An 18,480-nucleotide genomic window follows, 5' to 3' on the forward strand; every position below is an offset into this window, starting at 1 on the left:
CACCCTTTGAAAGATTACATCTCCTCCATAATGAGAGTCTAGCCTCAAATTTCTCAATAACTGGATCTCAAATGTGCTTTGAGTTTGATTTAGCACCAAGGAGCATACCAAGATACATAAAAGGCAAAGAATCAATAGAACGACCAAATTCAGCAGCCCAAGTATTAATTCCAGGTACATCTCCAATGTCAATCAATCTTGTCTTTGAGGTATTAACTTTGAGACCAGCAGTATATTCAAAACAATGCAAAGCTGTGAAGAGATTAAGTAGTTCATCTTTGTTATGATCAATGAATAAAATTGTGTCATCTGCATGGTGGAGGTGATTAACAACAATACTTGAAGGAGACACAGAAAAACCACTGAACAGGTTCAAATTTGCAGTTCTGTCCATATACCTAGAAAACCCTTCCATGTCTATAGTAAACAAAAGAGGAGAAACATGACATCCTTGTCTAACTCCTCTTGAACTCTTAAAGTAACCAAAAGCACTGCCATTTATGAGAACCGAGAAAGAAGAAGTAGAGTAACAAAACTTGAGCCAGTTGCACCATTTTCTGCCAAAACCCATTTTCCCAACACAAATTCAAGATATTTCCAATTTATTCTATCAAAAGCTTTTCCAAGATCAATTTTACATACAATACCAACCTTTTTTGACTTCAATCTTGAGTCTACCAGCTCATTAGCAATGAGAGTATGATTTGCTTCCTTCAATGTAAGCACATTGGGCAAAAGAGATCAATTTATCCATATAACAAGTTTCACTCTAGAGGCAAGCACTTTAGCAATGATTTTGTAAACACTAGTCAGTAGGCAGATAGGTCTACAATTTTTTGTTGTTTCTGTGTGATTTTTTTTTAGGGACCAGGGTAATAAAAGTGGGATTGTGTTTAGGATCAATATTAGGAGATGAGCAAAATTCAGCAACAGGGTAAACACTGGTTAACATTCATTTCGTACTATCATTTTCACAAACCATATAATTAAGAAGGTTACATAGTCCTTCTCACAGACCGGAAGAATTCCAGTAGGTAGAGAAGGTAGTTGATGCCACCATTGGTGATTACAAGGATTTGATTTAGCATACATGGCTTTATTATGGACTCTTCGAGTAGTGAAACTTACTCGAGCATTCCGACAGACTACTTAACAAGACTCGGTATGCACACACTAGAGAGACCTATATATCTTTCCAGGTTTCAATAGCCAAAGAACCATCGACAGCAAACCTAGACTTTATGAGAGCGATGACCTTGTCATCTACTCGTAAGTTCTTAGCCAAAATATAATTAGGAATTGTTGGGGTAGAACCAAAGAGGTTATTAGGCAGTAGTGAAATTCCTGGCAGTTGACTGTTGTACAAAGCTAGCACGACAGCCTTCGTCTGCCCAACGTTCGCCACAAAATGCACAAGCCCTCTAGGAATAATAGACATCTCTCCAGCTTTCAGAACCTTTGAATAAAAAACATCAGTAGTACTTATGAACCCAACAAGGACTTTCCCTTTTACGACAAAATGAGATTCACTTGCTCGAGGGTGTACATGAAGTAGACCAGTTCCACTAGGTGCGAAGTCGACTCGGTTTACAGAAACTCCAAGGGTGTTTAACCCAGGGAAGGTGGTAACATTACCACGTCTCACTCCAAACCCTAAGGGATTCGCTGTGCTCGCTCCGAACCTCAAGCCGCTAAAGAAGAAATCATTTGATGTAACTTGAGACTCTGGCTTGCAAGGGTACCCATTCACATTAATTGGGGAGTTCAAGTCAGCAACACAAAAGTCTTGGAGCGGGTCGGGATCTGCAGAAAAGCATGACAAAGTATAAAACAAAATCACAGTTAAACACAGAACTACGAAGAACGATGATGTAGTTCTAATACTAAACTTAGCAGCCATGGCTTTGTTGTTACTGTACAAACTATGTCGCTTATGCCAATATTTATATAGGTTTAACATCATCTGCCCCTTTCTAGCCACTAGCCAGTGTATATAATTGAAGACGTGTTATGCATGAATAATGCCAAAACGAAATAGACTTCTGCCTGGTTGGTTCTCTGATACACGCTGGATGGGCCCATAGATTCCGTCTCTTGGCATATGCTTGCTTATTGCGTGTGATCAGAGTCATCATAGGCATAGCCCCATGCGTCTCTGTACACAACCCAAAAATAGAGAATGGAGAAACTCATCGCCAACTTCTATGGACCACTGAGGTACTCTCAATTATCTATGGTGCATTCGCGTGCTAGGAAAAGGTGTTTCTTTTGAGTACAACTTGTACAAGCGTTCATGTTCAAACCCCAGAACGTTATACGTTACACGTGAGCCCATAAAGGACTTTCTTTTTTCTTTCCAATGGGGGTATTTTCGTAAAATGACCCAGAAAAACGAATTCGTAGTTTCACCGGGACCACCACCGTCCATCGAGGATTACCCCACAATATCTGGGGCATTGGTAAGTAAACGAAAAAAACTTAACAGACTGATAAAAAAACCTGGCGAGATTCGGGTATACTCAGATTAATTGAGATATACCCAAATTTAAATGGACTAGTGTCCTTATTAAGGGGAGGCCAAAACGTGGTAAAGTTACTTTAGTACCCCTGTATTAATTAATTTAAAACTAAACTCTAAACTTAAAAACTAAAAACTGTTTAATCTTCCTCTAATCTATTTTCTCTAATCCTCTCCTCTTTTCCTTCCTTCATCTTATTCTAAAAATTTCAATTTTGATTTTCTACAAAAAATGGTTGATTCTAAACGATCCAGTAGCAAGAGAGATTCAACGGGTAACATGAAAAGATCTAAATCAGAGGAAAAAGGTAAGGGAAAAGTTGGAACGAGTAAACCCAAGAATGCAATCCTTGAAGATGCTGAAAAGAAACCTCTACAGGCGAAAAGAAGACTGTAAGTGATTTCAACACTCAAACCCGTCATTCTGATGTGTTGTATGATTGTTATATTAAGTTAGATTATCAAAAATTATGATTTATGTGTTTTCAGTCGACAAGGTCGATAATCTAAAACCACGCCGACTGTTGATATTTTGTAAAAGCCGGCATGGTCTCAGGATGAATAACCTGACGACTTTTCATAACAGCCATGGCGACTGTTAGACAATAACCAGGGTCGACATGGTATAATAACCAACCTTGCTGACTTACGTCTTGTCGACATTTTCTTAGACTTGTACCTTTCCGAATTTATGTCACAGAAACCTTAATTTCCTTAGTTAACCGTTGGCATCTTTCTTGTATAGGACCTTACCGATTGTGTGTTGGTCGGCTTGGTATATGATTACAGCCTTGCCGAGTAAGTATTAGTCGGCGATGTATAGATTCTCGACCTTGCCGACCATATGACCAGAACCATGTTTCAATGTATAAAAATTTCATATCTTTTATTTGTGCATTGTTTAGGTTCCCAGAGGAAAAAAAAAAGAAGATCTACCTTGTCTTGTTAACAACGCATAAGATCTATTAGAATTTATTGACAGAATTTATCCCAATTTAGAAGATCCTAAAGATGAAAATGAAGAGAATTGTCCGGAGAAAGTTATGTTTGATGGGTAAGGAAAATCCTGAAGAATTTCTAAGGTTTATGAACAGTCCTAACAATCCCCTCAATTATGAAGAATGCACATCATCAGGGGAGGAAGAAGAGGAGGTTAATCCAAGAACTTTTTCAGGGCATGTGACTTTTCTGGAGTGAACCCCCTATTACAATGAGGCCGGTGACTACATAGGTCCAGATAAGGGAAAAGCAAAAGCTGATGCTGGTGAAAAAGCTAGTGATGTGGAGGAAGATAACAACAACAAGAAGGATCCATGAAATTCTTAAATTTTATTATGTTTCACTTGGTTTAGAAACTTAGATTGTGGTTTGAACTCGTACATTATGTTTTGAACTTTTAAATTGTGGTTTTAGACCTGACTTATGTTAATTTTCAGTTTCAGTTGCTTTAGAACTTATTCTTTTCTGTGCAGTTTTAGACAAATATTAGAGTTTTACAAAGTCGGCATGGTTTGTAAGCTCGACCTTGCCGACCATCCCATGATATATGCTATAGTGATGTCAGGGATATGTAGTCGGCATGGTTTTAAATCCCGACCTTGCCGACTTGAATGTTAGTAGTATAAAGATATTACTTTTTAGGTATAAAGTACAAGCCATTGAATGCTCAATGGCTATAAATTTCAAAATCAAGACATTAGGTGTGTTATTATTTTAAAAGCATTATCAACTTTAATCTTCAACCTTGCATAAAGAATGGAAGTTTCAAGTGCAACACAACCAAATATTTGTAGTCTTTGTACACTAAGTGGTCATTTTGCAAACGATTGTCCTTTTGAAGGAAGAAAATGCACTATTGAAGGTTGTAAGGGATTCTTATTTATCATGAAAGCTGCAGTAGGAGATGTATATCAGCCGTATGCTTCAAAATGCACTTGTTGTGGGTTTTTCTATTGGATAGATGAACGCCTAGCTCCGTATGAAGATGAAGTTGCTAAAATCAACCTTCTACTATGTACAAATCCATGTTGCGACGGTAAGATGAAGCTAATTACCTCTCATAAGAAATTGTGTACCGGAAAAAGATAATATCTATGTCCCAAATGTGTTAGGGTTAAATTTTTAACATTTGTATGCTTTAATTAAGGTTTGTATGCTCTAATTAAGTTTTTAAGGTTTGTATGCTCTAATTAAGTTTCAAAAGTTTTTTAAGTTTTTAAGAATCCTTGTTTTCAATGTTAGTCGGCATCATACTAAATTCAAAGCGTGTCGGCTGCATAGCAGTCGGTACGCAGAAGTCTATTAACACTGCCGGCGTACGTATAGTCGACATGGTTTTCCTCATCAATCCAGCCGACTATAATGGGTGAGGAACATCCAGGAACAACTTTTTTTTCTGTTTTGATCGGCATGGTTGTCCTCATAAACCATGCCGACCACAAATAAGCCGGACTGTAGGAGGGAAACAACCTTGCCGACCGTCTCAGGCCTTTTTTCCTGTGTTGTCATGCAGTGCAGCCGGTAACCTGACGAATTTATAACCTTCCGACCCTGGGACAGTTGGAAGGGTCGTGTGATAAATACAATGCCGACCAATGGAGTATACACCAAAAAAATCACATCCATTTCATTCATTTGTAGTACTCCAAAGTACATTACACAAAACACGAATGCGATTACAAAAGTACTCCAAAAAGATTCATTATTCCCTAATCATAATCACTCATCACTCAAATCTATTGGATAGAGTTCATTCAAATCTATTGAATCTCCTTTAGTCATACCTATGGGATACTCCCTAGACTCATCTAAAGCATTTCAATGGTGCATGTTGTCCTCACAAAGTTTCACCCATTCCTTGCTCGATCTTGTTGTTTATGAACTTCTCCCTAAACTAAACCTACAAAGAGGAGGTAATGGACATTCCTTGTTGAGTTGTAGACCAATAAAATGGTTTTTATCCACCAAATCCATAACAATTCTTCTATGCTTGAGTTGATCCACACAAACCGCATGTTTCGGTGCAAATGTTATAGATAGTCCTTTACTAAAAAAATGTAACACGCATGACCACGTACCCTCCAATAGATGGCCACACTCCGGAATTCTCATCCAATGCTCCCATTTGATCGGTGCATTTCCCTCCGGGCCTTTAACACTAGTCAGCAATTCTTTAAAGGTCGCTTCTTTGTCCTCCATCGAACCTTCTAGCATCACTGAGATATGAAACTCCTTGTCTTTTTCTAGTCGGGCGGCCATCTTCTTTCTTATGTATTGGAATTGGTAGAGATTCTCCTCAACCGCTCCACTTAGGTGTCCCAATTGTTGCGAGACAACGTGAAACCTACAATTTCCATCCTTTGGGACGTCGTCGGTACCAATAACGAACTCTTGAATAATTTGAGGGAGTTGTACGCGATACTCTTGCAATACCGGTTGTACTACCTTTATTGGACGACCTCTTTTCTTCGCAACATATCCTTGGCTTGCTTGACTCTCAAGAGGCAGAGTGACATTTGGATTCAAGTTTGAAACCGTTGGTGTAGTTGAATCCTTCCTTGCCCGACCCTTTTTCTTTTCAAAAAATTCCACACTTGCTTGACTCTCAAGAGGTGGAGTGCTATTTGGATTCAAGTTTGAAACCGTTGGTGTAGTTGTTTCTTTCCTCGGACGATGTCTTTTCTTTTTAGCCGGCCCCTCTTTGTATTGAACCTCGGTATAAACATGTCTGGATGGATCGCATTTTATACTCAAATACTCTTTAATTTGTTCCTTTTCTTCCGCTCTTGTCTTTGTGGTAGGTGGTCTACCACAAAGATCTTGTTTCGCCGGTTCTTCAAGTTCTTCCATAAAAGGGTAAACAATCAGCATCAACTTGTGCTTCATAGTTTGTTTGTCCAACCTATTCAGCTTGAGGTACTTGTCGAGGATTATTCTCCCAAGTTCCATGCCGCCAAACTCTTCACCAGGATCTTCTCTTGGAGCCGGTTTGAAAGATAGTTGCTTCCAATAAGGATCGATATCTTCAATCGGAATGGGAGTTTTATACCTACCAAGCATATAACAACATGGAAGTCCGATAGCCTTCATTATCCTACACTTACAAGGAGTTTCCGGCTTGTCATACTTTTGATACAACTTGAGATGTTTCATCATAAAACGTATTGCCCAATGCGAGACGTTGCAATGTATACCAACAAGCAACCAATTATCCTCCTTAAACTCCCTCAACTTATGGAAGCTACTTTCTTGGAATTTTTTTTTTTATCTTGTTGATATCATTATTAGTGTACTCATGGATAGCATGTTGCACCGTCACAATCCCATTTTGACTTGTAAAAAGTAGACCTTTTAGTCTCCCATTAGCTTGCTCTACCATACTTGTGGATTCAAGTTTGAAATGTTTATAGTCGTAAGTAAAGGCATACAGAAACCTCTCTTTGTGTGGCCTCAACCATTGTTTCTTCCAATATTCCACTACTTTAGGGTAATTAGTCCCCCACTCATCCTCGAACTCCTTCAAGTTTATCTCGTATCTTGCAACACTCACTGACCAAACCACCTTATCCCACGCTTTCATGAATAACCCAAACTTGATCTTACCTTCTTTTCATTCTTCATCTTCTTTCTTTTTCTCTTTCTCTCTCTCCTCTTTAGTTAGTTTACTAAGATGTTCATCTTCCTCCTTTTCACGTTTATTTCCTTTATTTGACTTTGGATTTTGGATATGATTCGTACAATTCTTTCTAAGATTGCATTGTATATGCCAAGTAAAAAGCAAATTTTGTGCGTTTGGAAAAACTATCCTCACGGCGTTCATTATTGATTGCTCATTGTCGGTCACTATAACCCCGAGAGTCTCGTCTTCGTGGTAGAGAAGCTTCAAAGTTTCCAATGCCCAAATATAGTTATCATCCTTCTCACGATCCATAAAAAACCATGCCACCATGAACGATTGCTTATCCGAGGTTTGTCCTACAATGTTCAACAAAGGCATGTTGTACCTATTCGTCTTATAAGTACAATCCATGAACAAAACTTGGTAAAAGCAACGCGCCAATTGAATCATATCGGGATGTGCAAGAAAAATACGATCCACCAAGCCCACCGATGACTCATGGTGTCTCACCGTGTAGTTGTATTTGTGTACTAACCATTGTGATTCTTCCATCACCTTTCTTCCATCCCATTCAATTCTTTTCCGGATCTTTATGGTTATGCCAACCAACATCAACTCTATTCATTCTCCACACGTTATCGGTTTCTTTGTTCCTCCAAAATATAATCTTGAATGGGCATCCACACTTCTTTGACTTAGTCTTGTACAACCTAGTCATCTTCTTATCATACACATAACCCTTTCTCTTGTGACTTGTGTCCGGCGACCCGTAACACTCGCATACCGTTTCAAACCGCATATATTTTTGTTGGGTATTTTTCACTAGAACGCACATCTTCTATTTTGCTTTCTAAACAATCCAATTGACCTCGTCGTTTTTTTCCTCCCATTCAAAATCATTAGCGTAATGTGTGGAAGTATCAGGACCCCTAATATTGTGAGCTTGAGGCTGATCCGCCATCGGTACCAACCCAACAATCTACAACACATCAAAAGTTAATTGATATGTATTACCAAAGTCGGAAGGGTCGACATATAAAACCATACCGACTACACAATACCCGGCATGGTCGAAAAATAAAACAGTGCCGACCGACCTATAGTCGGCAGGGTCCGTATCCACTACAATGCCGGCGTAAGCATGTTTCAAATTCTTTCCTGGGGTTCAAATTTTCTACCTTGCCGACATGAATACCGCTCATGAAAAATCGGAACATTGTTCAAATATAAACCACGTCGGCGCTTAAAGTCGGCGACAAGCGTCGACCTTGCCGACCCTGGAAAGCAAAAGTGAAAAATAAAAACAAAAAAACTAAAACCGATCATTTGCATGGAAAAATCACAATCTTCACCACGTAGATTGTCTACCTGATTACTTGCAGCTCCATTCTCTTCTTCCGGGTCATTGGATTCTACGTTTGGCTCAAGATATTCATCACTTCCATAGCCATCTTGAGTTTGAGGAAACAAAAAGTGAGGATCATGCATGTAATCCATTTGATCATGATTTGATAGATCATCATAAAATTACTCATATGTAGGTGGAAAGTTACAAGACTCCCCCACTTCAAAATCAGGATTACAATCACTTTTGTCACTCATATCACAAATTTCACAAAAACCCTAACTTTTCCTCCCTAAAACTTCCTCTACTACTTCAATCTCTTTCTTACTCTCAATTATTTCGAAATCCACTCATATAAATCAACTAACTAATTTAACTAATCTAATCATTTCAATTAAATTAGTGTTAATCATTGCAGGGGCTATTTAGCCATTTAGAAAATACAAAGTTAAGGGATGGCTTCTTTTACTTCAGAATGATCTAGTTTTTGTCTTATTAGATATACCCCAATCAAGCCAGGTAAAAACACTAAACAAAAACCGTGCCCCTCACATTCACTCGATTATAGACGCGGGACCTGCCCTTCTGTGAGGGGACAATTTTTATCTTGTTTACGCTCGATTATAGACGCGGGACCCGCCCTTCTGTGAGGGGACGGTTTTTATCTTGTTTTTTTTTGTGGTTCGTATAGAACCGTTGTACATTCCCGCTAAGAATAACAACTGGGTAGTAGCTATGTAGTCGATTTCGGCCGTGTTGGCCGATATCTCGGCGATTTTTCCGGTTTCGGCTATAGAGGAGCCGATATAGACATTTTCGGCAAGACGAGTTTCTACCGGTAAATTCGCCGGAATCGTGAAATCTCGGCTGAAAATCGGCCGAAATCTCGTTTATTTTTTTTCTTTTTCTTTTGGCCTTTTTATTTTTGCTTTACTGTTTCATGGATTCTCACTGAAGCTTTTTAATGTCCATAGGGTGCATGAATCCCAAACAACTCTAGCAGATTTTAAGAAATTAAAACAAAAAGGATAGCAATAGATAAATCAATTTCATTACAAAAGTAACAGAACATGATCAATCCTATCATAAATCAAAACCCAAATTTGTATAAACTCGTATGAATTAGGGTACATCATTTAAAGATTAGATTCAAAATAGAAAGAAATAAACCCTAATTTATATATAAAGCAACACTTGTTGAGACACCCAAATCAGCGAGTACATCCGTATAACGAAGAAGAAATTAACATTCACTGAAAGAGTTCGCCTATGAGAGGGAGACGTGGTCAATTGTTCTTCCTGTGAAAGAAAAAAAAGAGTGAGTGAGAGACGTATTCAATTGTTGCTGGTAAAAGAAAAAAGATAGTTTTAAAGTTTATTTTCCCAAAAGGTGTACACGTGTTGTGGTGCATGTGAGAATACACAAGCTCGACACGTGTATAAGTAAAAACGTCTCCCCTGTTCACTCTATAAGAGCATCTCCAATGCAAGGGGTAAAGGTCTTAAATTAGTATGACACCTAGGATTTAAGACTTTTTGCACCAAAGTTTTATCTCCAATGCAAGGGTGGGGGTCATAGAAAAAGATGACATGGTTTATTGGGGGTAAAGGACAAGGTGGAAATAAGACTTTCTTCATGACCCTAGGTCTTAAGTCCACATCATCTTTTGTCTCTTAATTTAATTAAAAAGTGTAAGATAGTACCTTGTAGATTGGAGATGAAAATTTGGTAGAGAGTGTTATTTTTATTTATTTTTGTCATGTAGTGAATGACCCACAAACAAAAGGTATAAATAACATCTCCACATAGGATGACCTTGACCTCTAACATTGGAGATGCTCTAAATTGTGTAACGTTCTTTTGTTTAATTAAACCCTCCCTTCTTTATCAGTGGTATTGCTCATTACCCTTACAGTTTAAAAATGTGCAAAATGTCTGACAGCCATGACTTACATATAAAATTCAGAAATAATGATCCTGGATCAGTAAATTGTTTACACTTTTGTATTTTCTTAATGAATAATTTTTTTTTGTTTTGGTTAATTTGATACCACTTCATTATACGCTAACTTTTGTAGAAATTATATATATAAAAGTTGGAATCGAGATTTGAAAACGAAATTTCCCCGAGATGACATTGTACCAGTGTCTCGTTCGGGACCGAGACAAACCGAAATCCGACATCAACTATATTGGGTGATAGTAGGGTTATTTGGGCATGGAGAAGGCTGGCACGGCACTAACAACAATCGAGTTTCCAGCTTAGTTAGGGTTGGAATATTGTTGGCAGATTGTCGAGCCCTGGTACACTGTGAAGCCTTGAAGATGATGTACCCTTAAAACATAAGGCACTATAAAGTAAAGGTTACTATCCTGGAGGGATAGAGAGAAAATATGAAACTACAAATTCACCTTTTTAGGAACATACCCTCGAATTCCTGGAAAAAAAAATAGGAAGCCCAAAACAATACGACGTTTCATTTTCATTATACCGAAGACTCTGTGAATTAGAAGGAAGTAGTTGAGGATTAATCCTCTTTCTGAGAGATTATTAAAGATAATAAACAGCTTAAATTTTTTTTTAAAGAATTTGTACCTTCCTAATCAACGTTTAGTTGTGGTTTCTACCGAGGAACAGAAACTTGACATCATTTACAAGATTTATTATTTGAATTGTAATTTGAAGCTTACTTTCAAAGACATAATCGGGTAATTTCACTGCAACATACATATCTGAGCAACAAAGACACCAAAGTTCTGATCCAGCTTCTGAAGGAAAATTTGGAAGTAGTCGTAGGCGCTTGCAACCTACAATTTCGACTTCCTGTGAACCAGCAGGAATTCATTTCTACTTCGTACGAGCCAGCAGGAATTCATGGACGTGGGCATTGTTGACTGAAGTAGTTTGAGCGAACCTTTGAGTTTAGAAGCTTCAGGACTGGACCAGATTTGAAGCTGCGAGGTGTCTTGTACTGACCAATTGAAGAACCGTTGTCTCTTGCATGATCCATCAGCGTTTGGAATGTTCCTGTCTCGACTATCTTTATCTCTAGAGGTCCTATTATGTTCTTGTCAGCACGTAACTGGCGGTATTTCGCACCAAGCGATTCTTCCATTATGAGACAACATTCCTCCATCACTAGCAGAATAGCCGAGGCATTGCTATCGCTGCGCTGAAGTTCCCAGTAGATTACGTAGTGGCCTGGATGAGTTGATGTGTCAGCAAAACTCGTGTATTCAACGAGAGATACATTTAACTTATCCGCGAGATGTTCAGCTGCATTTGTCACTGCATTTTGGAGCTCGACTTCATTTGTCTTATCAAGATCAATGCTCAGAACTTCATTATTTCTGCGGATGAACCTGAACTGAGGAGCATTGTTCTTGAACCCCTCCACGCGTAGTACATCTCCAACTCTATACCGATAAAGTCCTGCACAACATCGACGAGATTAATTATGGTTTAGCGATCAATGAAATGAAACACAATCTCAGCTTATGTAGAAATTACCTGCATAATTGGTGATGACAAGCTCATATTCTTGACCAAGCTTAACATCGACGAGACTAACTAATTCTTGACGTCGTTGTTCCCTCTCCTGGTTTCGATGATCCTCTTCCTCGAACATTGGGAGAAACTCGAAATACGCCATTGTAGGTATGAGGGTGTAGCAAACTTCGCGGGGTTTACTCGGAGGATTAAGGTTTATGCCCAAGAAACACTCTGAACACGCATACAAAGTACTAACAATTGGCAGTCCATTAGTATAAAATTCGATTGTAGAAATATGATGCGACATGGTCCCAGAGACGACCGTATCCACACACTTGGCGTTAGGCCATAACCTCGACACGATGCCTTTCCACGATTCGTCTCTGCTGCACTCATCCTCAATGAAATCGGCGAGTTCAGGGTTCGGTTTTACTAGTACTCTCATGACCGCATTTCTGACCGATGGGTCTGTGATTTTGGCGTGGTCTACTTCTATAGTTCCATTTCGGATGTCGTCACAAAAATGTCTCCAGTGTTCTTGTAAAAACTTAATGGCTTGAATGAAACCAGTACCGAAAGAGCATCCTAGCCGAAGAACTTGTTCGTTTTGGTACAACCCACAAAGTAACTGAGAATACATACTCTGATGAGAATCCTCGCAATGTATCGTCTCCAGAGGGCTAGTGTAGTTCCGGTATGGATCAATGTTAGTGAACAGGTTTTTGAATTTGGAGCTTTTGTTGAAGCTTGTAGAAACCGGGCTGGCCACTATTCCACCTGGTGTAGTAATATGCGCAACCACAAAAAATAGCTGCATCGCTTTCCCTTCGTTTAAACCAGGAATATGCTGATTTACGACCGGCGGAATTAGGCTCCATAAGTACCATGATCTTTCAGCTTGCTCTTCTGTTGACGGTATCAGTTTCATCGCTCCAGATGAAGTTCCTGAGCTGAGCATGAACTGCGAAATGCGCTGTGCGCAGAGAACGGGTGAATTGTTACCATTAGCAACGAGACGGTCGATGTCCGGTTTAAGGTTTTCGTAACTAGTAACTGGCACGACTTTCTTGAACGTGTCAGGATCAGTACATCCGTTCAAACCATGTCTTTGTAAGTACTCGGCTTGTGAATTGCAGGATAAAATTTCTGCGAGGACTTGATTCTGGATTTCATCGGCTTTCGTTGTAACTTCTTCTATGAATTGAAGTACTTGTTTGGTCTTCTCATCGATGTAATCTATGCTGCTGGCTGCAGATGTTTTTTTCATTTCCTTTGTTTCTGGTGAAGATGACATTTGGAATAAAAGAGATTAGATGAAATTTGAGAAGGTGATCAAAGAATTGAAGCTACTTGTATGCTCTGATCAGATCTGAGAGATGTATAGTCAGTCAAACTTAAGTAGACACCGCTGGTTTCCTGGCACCGACAAAATACAATTGTTAAATAGATCCAGGGAATCAACCTTCCCTATGTAAGCTATTCTGGCTTTCACATGTGTTGTTGCATTTTCCCAGAATTTGCTTGCTTGGATAAGGAACGTTTTTGGCACCACCTACTTCTTAATCTAATATACAATTATCTAGCGTAACATGTCTAATTTGATTTTGTCAATCATATGGCGACAGGGGCCCACATTTAAGGGATGTAAAAACGACCCGAGCATCAAGTACTCTCTACTGAAACATTCATGTGAAAACTACAGGGAGACCCATTCTTACACATTTTCCTACTGTGAAACCCACACTCACAAAATCTCACGGGCGCATCCAAAAGCAGCCAACAAATTATTTGCAGGCCCAGAGTTTTCAAAATTCGTTTATTTTCTTTTTTATTTCCCAGTTTAGCCTCACTTTCAGTTTCAGTATATCCTGTTTATTTTCGAGAGATTGATTATCGAGAGATTGATTCAATTTACTCAGCAAGCTTTAGCCTCACTTGTCCTTGATTACCGAGAGAGATTCAATTTACTCAGCAAAGCTTCAGGTTCGTTCGTTTTTATTCCAATCTTGATTCTGATTTTTGTTTAATCTTGATTCGATTCTATGTTTTAGTTTCTGTAAGATTAGGATCTATTATTTTAGGTTCCCGAAGCTTAATTTAGTTTTTCGAATCGTTTTTTAGATCTTTTAAGCTTGTTTTTGAATTTTTGTTTATTTTCTAGGTTTTGAATTTGTTAACATCAATGTAGATCTTTTCGATTAAATTTTTTTGTTTCGATTTCATGTTCCGATGTTGACATACCAATTTACTAGGTTTTGCTTATGTTCTGTTGGATTTTTTATTTGATTTGTTTTTCCATTCTTATTTTTGATCTGTTATCTGTTATTGATTTTGATATTCTGTTGATTTCTCATCTGATTATGGTTAATGTAGATTGTTTGTTGTTGTTGATTTGATCTTTTAATTTTGAGTAAGAATTTTTGTGAAGCAATATGCAGGATAGATATGTTTGGTTTTTTCTCTTTTGTGTTTTGCAGGGTGAAAATGCCTGTTGGTAGTGCACTAGCTGTAATTCACTACTTCAGTGAATTCTTAGCACATCCTGTTGATGTCAACACAACTTTGGAGTCTTTGAACACAGCCGTTTGCCAGAACTGGACTCGTTTATTACCGCATCATGTCAGATTTTCCTTTAATGATGGAAGCAAGTTTGTGCGAGTTGATTCTGATATTCTGCTTCAATGTTTTGTATCTCGTTGCCAATGTAAAGGTCAGAAGAGCTTTGATTTACTTGTCGAAGTTGGTTGTAATTCTTCCAGAAGTCGTAGTAAAGCTTCAAGTAGTCGTGTAATAGGACCTGAACCCGAACAAGCTATGGTGAATTTCCTTGAAGATGGTTCTGTGCCTGTTAACAAGGTTCTTAGGACTGAAGGTTGGGATAAATTACTTGGTGAAGTTGGTAAAGTGTTTTTTGGAGGTGTAGAAGAGGTACGTATCGTAGTGAAGAAATACGAGTTAAAAGCTGGGCGTGTTCTTGTATATAAGAAGAATGAACCTAGCAGGTTCTATGCAAAATGCTCAAAAGAAAATTGCCCTTGGGAGTATAAGGTTTGTGCTGTTGATGTTGAAAACAGGATGCTTAAGGTTAAGAAATATGAGAGCAGTCATACCTGTGGTGTTGGAACTGAAAGGCTTTTCCACAGGCTCAGCAGTAAATTTGTTTCTAGTCTGATCAAGGATGAAATCCGAAGTGATCCGAGTTTCAAAGCATCTGATTTGGCAAAGTTTTTCAAAACTAGCTACGGGATCAATGTGAAATACTACCAAGCTTACAACGGAGAGAGAAAGTGTATGAGGATATATTTGGTGATGAAGCCATGTCGTATTCGCATCTTTCATGGTATGTAGATTCCATTCGCAGCACAAATCCTGGGAGTTGGATTGATTTTCAAGTTCAAACGGATGAACCTGAAGCGAACGAGGATAGTTCAGCTGAATTAGAAGATGAGGCACCTTCAAATAAGTTTGTGCGTCTTTTTATTGCTTTCGAGGCATGCATCCATGGTTACCGTTACCTTCGCCCCATGGTTTATGTCGATGCTACCTTTCTTACAGGGACATATAGAGGATGCCTCATGGCTGCAACCGCTATCAATGCTGAAAATGGTAATTTTTCTGATAATGCATCCTTTTTATATGTGCATAATGTCTCATGCATTATTTATTTTTGCTTCATAATGTCTTATGCATTATTGTTTTCACTTTTCTGGTTATGCATCATTTCTGTTTTAGATGCATAAGACATTATACATTTTTTGTTTTAGGTGCATAATGTCTTATGCATTATGGTTTTCACTTATTGATTTTATGCATCCTTTTTTATGCACATGCATAATGTCTTATGCATCATTTAGTTTAGATGCATAAGACATTATGCATTATTTGTTTTCACTTTTCTGGTTATGCATCATTTCTGTTTTAGATGCATATGTCTTATGCATTTTTGTTTAGATGCATAATGTCTTATGCATTATGGTTTTCACTTATTGATTTTATGCATCCTTTTTATGCACATGCATAATGTCTTATGCATCATTTAGTTTAGATGCATAAGACATTATGCATTATTTGTTTTCACTTTTCTGGTTATGCATCATTTTCTGTTTTAGATGCATAATGTCTTATGCATTATTTAGTTTAGATGCATGAGCCATTATGCATTTTTTTAGCTGCACATACTTCATGTAGACGCTGGCTTGATTTTATATTTTTTTCTGTGCAGGCTTCTTCCCACTAGCCATGGCCCTGGTACCTGGTGAAGATAATGATAACTGGGAATGGTTCATGAGGAATTTGAGTAATGTTCTTGATCATGATCAAAGGCCAATCACATTTTTATCTGATCGTGCAGAAGGATTAAAGAGAGCGATTCCATTTTACTTTCCTGGAGCCTTCCATAGTTTCTGCTATTATCATCTTAAGATGAACTTACCTATTAATGCATCTGACGAAAGGTATGGTGCAGTTATTGATTCATTTCAAGCTGCTGCTTATGCTCTTAGTCGCGAAGGTTTCCAAACTGCCATCGCTACTATTAGGGGTCTTGGTTGTGGTTGGGTTGCCGACTATATTGAAGATATCCCTCCAGAGAAGTGGTCAAATGCCTTTTTCCAGGGTTGTAGGTATGGTAGGACATCTTCTACTCTTGCTGAATCCTTCAATAGTTGGATGAAGGTACACAAGAAGCTCCCTGCAAATGCTCTTCTGGATCAGATAAGGAAGGATGTGATGAGTATGATGTCAGAAAGGCGGAATACGGGTAATAGTTTCATAACAATTCTCACACCGAAGAATGAAAATAAGATGAAGGCTCTTATTGATGGGGGTTTAACCTGGCTGGTTATACAGTCCGATACTCATGTTTATGAAGTGGAAGGAGGGGAAGTTCTCATAGTGTTAACCTTGAGGCAAGGACATGTACCTGTCAGAGGTGGCGCGTCTATGGGTTTCCATGTGTGCATGCTTTCGCATCGATAACAATGTCTGGTTCTAATCCATATGATTTTGTTGAACCTTATTTCACTACTTCATACTTCAATAATGCCTACAGTCATGCAATTCATCCTATTCCGAACTATAACAGGCCTGAAGTTTATGAAGGTAATGATATTATCGATGTACCTGATGTTAGGAGGCCGCCAGGGAGACCACAAGCTAATAGGCATTTGAGCAGATATGAGAAGCCGCCCAGGAGAGCTATTCGCTGTGGTAATTGTTTTGAGCTTGGTCATCATAACAAGCAAACATGTACGAATCCTACCTGTTACAAGAAGCCGCCGAAGCAGCCTAAGGGAAGTTAAAGAAGAGCAATTATCTTGTTTGTTTCTTCAGACTATTACTTTTATGTTTGAACCTTATTCATTTTTCTTTCATTAGTTTCTGTATTAGTTTTTATGAACAAGTACTTTTTCTTTACTTAGTTTCTTTTTTGTATTGGTTTTATGAAAAATACTTTTTTTTTCACTGTGTGTTTTTCTGCTTCTATCAGATAATGTTTTCATTTTTATTCTTAAATGCATAATGGATTATGCTTTAGTTTTTGATGATGCATAACTTGTTATGCATTAGTTTTTATGATGCATAACGTATTATGCGTTATTGTTTTGAAGATGCATAATCTCTTATGCATTGTTTTTCGACGATGCACGATCTGTTATGCATTTATTCTTTTAAAGATGGCGTCATAACGACTCATGCAAATGTGGTTCCTTCATGCATCTGCATCTGCATAACAAGTCATGCGTCTGCATAACAAGTCATGCACATTTATTTTATTAGGAATAACATGTTATTCAGGTTTATTTGTTGCATAACTTGTTATTTAGATGTTTATATGTAACCTGTTGTTCCTTCATTTTCCTTGTAAGATTTATATCATAGTACAGTTAAATGAAATAAGATTGCAGCAAATAGAAGCACTGAAACCAGCATTGATATATAATAAATATAATATAAACATCGACAAGATAACATAAGTTGTTCTGACAAGAACTACTAACTACTTTACCCATTAGTTTTCACTCCCAAGTTAAATTTCTCAACCTACCAACAACACACAGGTTGTTAAAACAAAGTTATGTTTGAGCCTTTCTATTATGCACAGCTTCACATTTGACGCTCAGCTTCATCACATTGACGCGCAACATCATCCCAGATGTCTTCATTGGCATCTATCGCCCAACTGTTTCTAAGATCCGTCAGCATTTTCAATACCAGACTTACTCTTTTCTTGTTGGCTTTTTCTACTGCATCTTCCTTTCCCAACTTCAGCCATTTGTCCCTGACTTGAGACTTCATGCTCATCTTCATATAATAGCATACAAATATGAGGCAGTCGGGGTGATGACCTTGTTCAGGAACAATCTTGGTAAAAATATCCTTGTATACAAGCGGTTCCCGCTTTATATCCACGATTTGTGGTGATAGATTCAGTTCATCATATCTTTGGATCAAATACGGCATACAAGCCTTTGCCATTATGAGAGCTTGTTTCTTGCAGTTAGAT

The 18,480-nt window shown here is 38.2% G+C and overlaps 2 protein-coding genes across 2 annotated transcripts; both read right to left on the minus strand.

Annotated features, from left to right (window-relative positions):
• Positions 1-922: 922 nt before the first annotated feature.
• Positions 923-1,939, minus strand: LOC113345571 (germin-like protein subfamily T member 2). The gene has a single exon (XM_026589335.1). It carries the CDS (start codon positions 1,898-1,900, stop codon positions 1,184-1,186), a length of 717 nt encoding a protein of 238 aa, XP_026445120.1. The 5' UTR covers positions 1,901-1,939; the 3' UTR covers positions 923-1,183.
• A 9,094-nt stretch (positions 1,940-11,033) lies between these two features.
• Positions 11,034-13,368, minus strand: LOC113345309 (indole-3-acetic acid-amido synthetase GH3.6-like). The gene is made up of 2 exons (XM_026589096.1): positions 11,994-13,368; positions 11,034-11,915 (listed from the first exon to the last, which is right to left on the minus strand). The coding sequence occupies exons 1-2, from the start codon at positions 13,267-13,269 to the stop codon at positions 11,356-11,358; spliced, it is 1,836 nt and encodes a 611-aa protein (XP_026444881.1). The 5' UTR covers positions 13,270-13,368; the 3' UTR covers positions 11,034-11,355.
• Positions 13,369-18,480: the final 5,112 nt, after the last annotated feature.

The sequence above is a fragment of the Papaver somniferum genome, unplaced genomic scaffold (assembly GCF_003573695.1).
Source record: "Papaver somniferum cultivar HN1 unplaced genomic scaffold, ASM357369v1 unplaced-scaffold_81, whole genome shotgun sequence".
Classification (NCBI taxonomy): Eukaryota; Viridiplantae; Streptophyta; class Magnoliopsida; order Ranunculales; family Papaveraceae; genus Papaver; species Papaver somniferum.

Excerpts from the sequence above, each read along its gene's own strand:
- LOC113345309 (XM_026589096.1), bottom strand. The coding sequence starts at position 13,269 with ATGTCATCTTCACCAGAAACAAAGGAAATGAAAAAAACATCTGCAGCC. Across the intron at positions 11,916-11,993 it reads TGTCATCACCAATTATGCAG|GACTTTATCGGTATAGAGTT; the intron begins GTAATTTCTACA and ends GATGTTGTGCAG.
- LOC113345571 (XM_026589335.1), bottom strand. The coding sequence starts at position 1,900 with ATGGCTGCTAAGTTTAGTATTAGAACTACATCATCGTTCTTCGTAGTT.